The following is an 8,507-nucleotide window of genomic DNA, read 5'->3' as shown; positions in this document are numbered from 1 at the left end:
CCATTAATTTGAGTGGTATCAGATAAAAGTATCGGATAAGGAGACTTATTTTTTAAGTATTGATCCTATGTAATAAAAGCCTAATATGCTAAGTGTCTGGTCATCCATTCAACCAATCAAAGTGTAATATGCTAATGATATGCTAAGGCTGCTCAATTGCTCACTATGATGTGCACTGACCACCATTAGGGCAGATGCTCTGACTGGTAGGTTAGCTTGCTGCTGGGGTCTGGCCAATTGGGACTGAGTGAGATGGGCTGGACACACCCTGGAGCCCTCCGGCATTCCGTCCCTGGCCCCGATCATGCACTGTTGGGGTTCCTTGGCCTGGCCTGCACCCTATCTCAATCTGGGACCCCTCAGGGGATGTCGGTTTCTGCCTGATTCCACAGGCCAGGCTGAGGGACCCCCAATTGGTCTACAAATTCGTGCACCGAGCTCTAGTATTAATATAAAATGTCCCAGGCAAAATATAGCTTAAAGTTCTGCTTTTCTTTGCCATCAAATCACCGAATTACATCTTCCAGCATATGTAACTGATGGGGGACTATTTTATAATTTAACAAACTTATTTAGGAAACCTGCTGTAGGAACTTCATTTAGGAAACCAGCTGCATACATTCAACTCTGAATTTCCCTCAGAGATCAAGGAATCCGCGTTCATCTTTAAACACTAAAATGATGATCATTTAGGGTTACAAAACCACATTCTCCCTGCTGAAATTCAGTTTTCATCTATCTTAACCATATTGACAAATCTTTTGGCAGGCCTACTAGAACTTGAGGAGTCAACAGTAAAGTTTATTGAGACAGGTACTCTGATATTAAACACAAATGATTTCAGGGACCAGGTAGAAGGGCCAGACCCATCAGATCTTGCAGCTCCTCCACACTGCGCTCCTTTGCCTGGTCCTGGGATCCAAATGATGCAAAATCCTCCCAGTCACTGCAGAGTCGACGCTCTCAGTGGAGTGTTGCAAATGGAAAAGGTAACTTAGCGAAGAGAAAGCTGAGCCATTCCTCACATTTGGAGAAGGAAAACTTTTGGACTCTGTTTCTGGGTCCTATACATATAGCAGGTTCCATGAAACCACCTTTGGTGGCTGTTTGCAGGCTACTTGCCTTCAAAATAATATCTTGTTGGACTAAGTGTAAGTGTTTCTTTAAAAATAGTTAATAGGTTTGTCCACAGGCTTATAGAGTGTTAATTTCTGAGCGTTGGGTCTTTCAACATTTTCATTATCCTGAGATAATAGAAAATAGTTTCATCCTATTAGACCGAACTCAGCCTCCAATCCTAATTCCTGGCATGTTGTCTTATATTCAAATGGATGATGAAGTCTACTCTCTTCCATCTAGCAAGGCCTAATCAGGACCATTGGAGAAAGTGCTGCCCTGGGAGCTGCAGGCATTGTTATTTGGGGAGACATGAATTTAACTTCATCCAAGGTAAGACAGTACCTCGAAGGACTAGTTCATGTTGTTTAAATAATTTGCTCTGTTTTCCTAAACTCACTAATCAGAGTGCTCATGGCTTTCCCAGCAAACTGGCTTTAGAAAAAAAGTCCAAACTAGTGCCTGATATACAGAAGGAGCTCAATAAATATTAACTTATATTAAAGACAAGAGGCCCAGTGCACAAATTTTTGTGCACTGGGAGTGGGGTGTCCATCAGCCTGGCCTGCCCCCTCTTACAGTCCGGGAGCCCTCAGGGGATATCCTACTGACGGCTTAGGGCAGCTGCCCCTCTGCAGGAGGTGACTGGAATGATCAGGGGAAGGTGCTGCTCCCATCACCCCACTCTGCTGCCACTGCCTGTGGCAGTGGCTGCAAGGCCTGAACTCTGGGCCTCGCAGCTGCCAGGCTCACAGCGGCCTGAGTCCATGGCCGCTGTGAGCCAACAGCTGCCTGAGCCCTGTTGGGTGGGTGGAAGGTAATCAATCAAAGACCTGTATGCATATATACATAACCCATGGACCTTAGGGTGCTGAAGGGGTCAGTAGGGGAAAAAGGGGGGCATATGTGATACTTTCAACAATAAAGAATTATTTTTTAAAAGATAGTAATAAAAATACTGATATTTGTTGAATGTTTATTATGTGCTAAGATTGTGCTAAGTGCTTTTTTGTTTTGGCTTGCTCACTTATTAATCATAATAACCTTTATGAGGTAGGAGCTATTATCCTTATTTGCAGCTGATGAAATAAGAAGAAATCTGAGGTAATAGCTAGTTATTCTAGTTAGTGGTGGAACTGGCATTAACCACACACAGTTTCACTCTGCATTCAACAATCACATAAAATATGTTATATCTTATTTTGAGAAATAGAAACAGATGGTAACTTTTAAAAAATATATATATTTTATTGATTTTTTACAGAGAGGAAGGGAGAGAGATAGAGAGTTAGAAACATTGATCAGCTGCCTCCTGCACATCTCCTACTGAGGATGTGCCCACAACCCAGGTACATGCCCTTGACCGGAATTGAACCTGGGACCTTTCAGTCCACAGGCCGACGCTCTATCCACTGAGCCAAACCGATTTCAGCAATGGTAACTTTTTAATCCTCACATTGAACTTATTTTTCCTGTAGGGAGAAACCAGCTGAAAATTAATAACATTTAAAATAAGACTTATATGGCTCTTCAAATTTCTCCCAGCTCAGACACTATTTACTCCAAGAAGTCTTACTACTTTTTCCTAATCCACATTAATCACAATCTCTTCTGTATTTCCAGATGTTGTGTGTTTATATCACTGTAGTGCAATGTATTTTGTCTTAACTTGTATCCTCAGCAATTTTTGTTAACTTGAATTTTTTGAATGTTCACAGTCACCTGATATTCTTCAAATTTCATAGCCTCAACCTGTTGCTACTAAGATATTGTCCATAAAAGTATTTGTGACAACATAAGGTTAAAAGTCTCCTCTATCCACATATGAGAACTAGGTAAAGACGGACAGAACTAATTCCTGTCTCTCCAGGTATGACATTTCCCCTCCAGCCCTTGTGGCTCACGAGAAGAGCTAGATAAGGAAGCTGACTGCGCAAACCGGCTGGCCTCTACTTAGAACCATAATAGGACACACACACACACACACACACACACACACCCCTACTCAGCTTCCAGGCTTTGCCCTATTTGAATTGTGTACAGACAACTAGAACCCAGGAGAACAGATATTTGAGCATCATTAACAGGAGCATCCAGAAGGCTAGACGGTAAACAATAAATTCATAGAATATGATGCTTCCGGTTCTAACACAACCACGAAAGGTACCACAGACCTGAAAAGTGCAGAACAGCAGTAGCGGCGTGGTTGCTAACCTAGGCCTGTTCCTCTTTTTTTCACACCCATCAAGTTGGGAACTAGGAGGAAGAAAAAGGGTATAAACTAGAAGAAGGCAAGGCCACGTCGGCTGACTCTGTTAACCAATGCACGACAGTGATATAAACACACAACATTACAAGTTCAGTTGTTAGCGCTGCTGTCGCATTCTCCATCTCCTGTCCCTTTGACTTCTCCCCCTTTCTGGTCTGGGTCCCCTGTGCTATCTGCCTGAGCAACTGGAACCAAACTGTCAGGGTTCATCTGATGTTTTCTGGACCTAGAATGCTCTAACCCTATCAGTACCAAAAACAAAACAAAACGCACACACACCAAAAAACAAACCCAAAACCCCACACACTAAAAGCCGTTTGTTTCCACATGTCTAGGGCAACTGTACAAAGGTGAAGCGGTTTGTGAGTTCTGATTTAGGGAGCTACATCGTCAACGTGACCAGAGCCGCTGAGATGTGCAGCCTTCACCTCTGCAGGAATAACGGGCGATGCATACGGAAGGCGTGGAAAGCGCCGGATTACCTCCACTTGAACCCTGCAAGTTACCACATAGAGGCCTCTGAGGACGGGGGATTTCATGTGGAAGGGGAAGCATCCGATGCAGACCTGGCAGGGCTGGCGGAGAAGTTCTCCTGTCATTGTTACCAGGGATACGAAGGGGCTGACTGCAGGGACATGGAGGCGGGTGGCACCTGCTCTGGGGTTTCCCTTTTCCCGGGCTCCCTGGGAGCACTGTGTCTGCTGGCTTTAGCGGGTTTTTCGAGCATCTGACTGTGAGAGAACTGAGTGTAAAGGCACTTGTGTGGTCTCTAGCGCAGTCATTTAGGAAAGAGATGAAACCTACAACAATCTTTCTCTTGTGAAATCCACTGAGAGGTATTATAAGTAGACATGATGGATGTCACTTAACAGAAATAGTAACATAGCACTCTCTTTAGCTTCACTTTAGCTAAGAAACCAGACCCAGGAGTAAAAATCAACGCACTCTTTTTCCTTATGGGAAAAGCTTAAGTTGTTTTTAAACTAGAGTTAGTATATTTTAGTCTTTATATGAACATAATATATATGTAAAAGTATACCTATACATATTAAATTACTGATTTCAAAGACGGGTTTGCCAACTAGCAATTTAGAGGAGAGACAGATGACTAGGTAATCATCTGATTCAACAAACAGCGTCCCCTCAGGCGTGACCTGGCCATCTGGTCCCCGGAAGAGGTCAAGTGAGAGTCCCTGTTCAGCCTGCGCTTCCAATGAGGCTTCTGCTCCCTCCTGGGCTCCTGGAGCGAAGAGCCAGCTCCTGGTGTGGCTTCTCATGAGGGCTCAGGGACTGAGGCAAGGGGAGCTGTTCCCAACGTGATGCACAGGCATCAGTTCCAATAGGGGCCCCTCTTACCCTCCAGAGCCCCTCCCTCACAGACCCTGGCGACCTAAACTCTGGGAAAGGCTTTAGGGTGGTGGTTCTCAACCTTCCTAATGCCGCGACCCTTTAATACAGTTCCTCATGTTGTGGTGACACCCAATTTCGTTGTTACAAATTGAACATAATTAAAGCATAGTGATTAATCACAAAAACAATATGTAATTATGTGTTTTCTTATGGTCTTAGGCGACCCTTGTGAAGGGGTCCTTCGACCCCCAAAGGGGTCGCGACCCACAGGTTGAGAACCGCTGCTTCAGGGTAATATTCATGCTCACCTAGGCTGACCTTGCCTAGATCCGGAAGCTTGAGTCTTGTGAATGAAAATGCAGTCGGTGTCTTTTGCAGAAGACTTATTTGCACCAAATTTCTTTTAAAAAGAAATATATATATATTATTGATTTTAGAGAGGAAGGGAGAGGTAGGAACATCAATGATGGGAGCGAATCATTGATTGGCTGCCCCCTACACACCCCACATAAGGACTGAGCCTGCAACCCAGTCATGTAATGGAACAAAAACTGTTAATTACTTAACTAATCTACTAGCAATGTAGCCTGAGCTCTCCTAATCTAAATATCATTTACCCTTAAAAATACCAAGGCCTCTTAGGAAAATCTCTGATTCCTGGCCTAAGAGAGGGAAACCTACAAGATGAGTCTGTAACATCTTTTTATTCCATACAGCAAGGATGCTATCAATGATCACTAAGACTGTACAAAAATGCTCACTCATTCACTTACAGTCAGTCTTCTACTGACAGAGAGGAAAAATTTGAAAAATAACTAAAGAAATGGCTGCAGTGGGTTGAAATGCATTAATTATATGTAAAACCATGAGGTCAAAATGGTACAAGAAGAAAAACCTTGATTGACCGCCTTTGAAGAATCTTAAGGAACCAACTCATTACTCTGAAAACAGGTAAATAAAAGAAAAGAATCAACCATTTTTTATACACTTTCTATATGAACTATATCTCAGGGTAACCAAATAGTGGAGGAAGGGAAATTTCTTCTTATTGAAACCAATGACTGAAGAAGGTATGACAGAATATAACCATTTTGCAGTTTCTATGACTTAATGGACCTAGGCACTGATTCTCAGTGGCTGCTAACATCACACAAAAAGATAAAACCAGACATTACAAACCACCTAACTGAAGCAGCTGTCAGCATCAGTTAAGAAGAAATCCTTATAAAAATCAAGCTGAAATCTGATCTGCCTCTACCAACTCACAGAAAACGTAAGAAACAAAGGAATATATAAAACAGCACATCAAGGGTGTAATGATCAAAATTCAGATCCTAGGGACAGCTACAGGACAAATAAGAGTTGTTGCCCTAACTGGTTTGGCTCAGTGGCTAGAGTATTGGCCTGTAGACTGAAGGGTCTTGCGTTCGATTCTGGTCAAGGGTGTATATCCGGGTTTCGAGTTTGATCCCCAGTAGAGGGCATACAGAAGGCAGCCAATCAATGATTCTCTTTCATCATTGATGTTTCTATCTCTTTCTCCCTCTCCCTTCCTCTCTGAAATCAATAAAAAAAATATATATGTATATGTATATATATTTTTAAGTTAGTTTTATCAACAAACAAATGCAAAAAAAATCAAGGAGAAATAAAGAACCTTTAGTATATCAACATGGAGCTTGTTAAATAAATTATAGTACATTTGTACAAAGAGATAACATTTAGTTTTAAAAAGAATTGAGGAAGTTCTCTATATGCTGATGTCAAAAGATGTTTTGCCCTGGCTGGTGTGGCTCAGTTGGTTGAGCGTTGTTTGTGCATGGAGGGGTCGCTGGTTTGATTCCCTGTTAGGGCACATGCCCAGTTATAAGTTCAATCTCCAGTCTGGGTACATATGAGGGCAAACAATTGCTGTTTCTCTCTCAAATTGATGTTTCTCTCTCTCCTAAAAAAAAAAAAAAATCAATAAAGACATTAAAAAAAGTTGTCTAAAATACAATTATTATTTAGATGTTATTGTGACTAGTACTTAATATTGAGGAAAACTAATCTAATACATTAGAAAAGTATTTCAAATCATATTTTAGAACAACTTCCTGGGTATGGCTATACAAATCTAAAGTTTCTTAAGCATCTACTGCAGTGGTTCTCAACCTGTGGGTTGAGACCCCTTTGGGGGTCAAACGACTCTTTCACAGGGGTCGCCTAAGACCATCGGAAAACATATATATAATTACATATTGTTTTTGTGATTAATCACTGTGCTTTAATTATGTTCAATTTGTAACAATGAAAATACATCCTGCATATCAGATATTTACATTATGATTCATAACAGTAGCAACATTACAGTTATGAAGTAGCAAGGAAAATAATTTTATGGTTGGGGGTCACCACAACATGAGGAACTGTATTAAAGGGCCGAGGCTTTAGGAAGGTTGAGAACCACTGATCCACTGGTTATGGAAATCTAAGGGATACTCATACAGACACCATAAGCAATTGACTAACTATAGCCTCATCAAGGAAGCCACTACTAAGCCATGCATATGACACATAAAGTCATGTATCGTGCTGTCAATTTTTTATATATTTTCTTATTCTGAGCTTTGAGCAGCAGCCCTGTTATGTTATTATAATTTAAAATGATAGAATAAAATTTAATGGGAAAATAAATATTGTTTCAAAATGAATGTTAGTGGTATGCTTTTTGTTTCTACTAGAGAATTAAATACATAAACTTACTGCTTCCTTTGTCTTTAATGCTAACCTTAAAACATTGAAAATGTTTTAATGTTAATGAACATTCGTCTATGAACTTGACACTGTCTTCTTCTCTGTGGGACCAGGAACAGTCAATGTTCCACTTTAAGTTTCACTTTAATTGTAGGAACTTGGAATGGAGTACTCTGTTCACTGGGTCTGGGAAGTCAAGGTCTTAGGTCATCACTGAGACCACTCATCGCATTTGTTCTGTTCAGACACTGAGAAAATTTCATGAAATTTTTTGCAATGAAATTTATTGCTAGCCCAAAGTAACTAACAGTTCTCTTGTCAAGAAAATGTTGTATTCCTAACGTACTACCTGTTGCACTGTTTGTGCACCTAAATGTAACAGGGTGCTATACGCTTTCACTTAGAAACATTTGCTGATTTTAATTTGTGCGTATACTTACAACCTATTTTCCCTTTGGACTTCAGAAATGTGCCATTATTCCCTATTTAAAATTGTTAATTTATTTTGCCCTCTGGAGGCAGATGGTCCTAGAAGACTCTGCTCTACAAAGAATGAAGGGAGATTGTCAATATCACTATTTGATGACTCCTCCACCCGCCCGCCCTCCCATCCCAGGGAAACACTAATACATACATGGGCATGCCTGGGGTGACAACTGGGAGAGGGCAGCCTTAAATTAGGTAGTACTCTGTGCCAGAGAAGTGTTAGTTTTTAAAAGAGCCATAAGATTCTTTCAAATGCTCTCAGCTTCACACTTACCTTACAGGATTAAAGGTTACTTCACAAGAGGATTGCGAAAGACATTTCTGTAGTGGTGCTAAAGCATCCTACAAGAAGAAATAGACCGAGATGCTAACGAGAGCCACTATCAGAGGCTAGTTTCTGGTTATGCCAGAAATATGATAAAGATATCCCTTAGTAGTGAGGATGAAAAACTAAATTTTGTGTTCCTTAACCAAGACCAAGTTTCCCCTTTACAATCCACTACCCCTTTCCACAGACTCCCAAGATATACACCTACAGATACTTCCTTGG

The 8,507-nt window shown here is 41.1% G+C and overlaps 1 protein-coding gene across 1 annotated transcript in view; it reads left to right on the top strand.

Annotated features, from left to right (window-relative positions):
• The window catches only part of HYAL4 (hyaluronoglucosaminidase 4), a 13,035-nt gene extending 8,919 nt beyond the window's left edge, over positions 1-4,116 (top strand). Inside the window, exons 2-3 of the mRNA XM_006768813.1 lie at positions 1,360-1,449; positions 3,721-4,116. Of these exons, the coding sequence (XP_006768876.1) occupies positions 1,360-1,449; positions 3,721-4,116 (486 nt within the window). The remainder of the gene's footprint in view (positions 1-1,359; positions 1,450-3,720) is intronic.
• The last annotated feature ends 4,391 nt before the right edge of the window (positions 4,117-8,507 follow it).

Source organism: Myotis davidii, unplaced genomic scaffold, assembly GCF_000327345.1.
Source record: "Myotis davidii unplaced genomic scaffold, ASM32734v1 scaffold724, whole genome shotgun sequence".
In the NCBI taxonomy this organism is placed as follows: domain Eukaryota; kingdom Metazoa; phylum Chordata; class Mammalia; order Chiroptera; family Vespertilionidae; genus Myotis; species Myotis davidii.
This window is presented reverse-complemented; position numbering and strand designations above follow the sequence as displayed.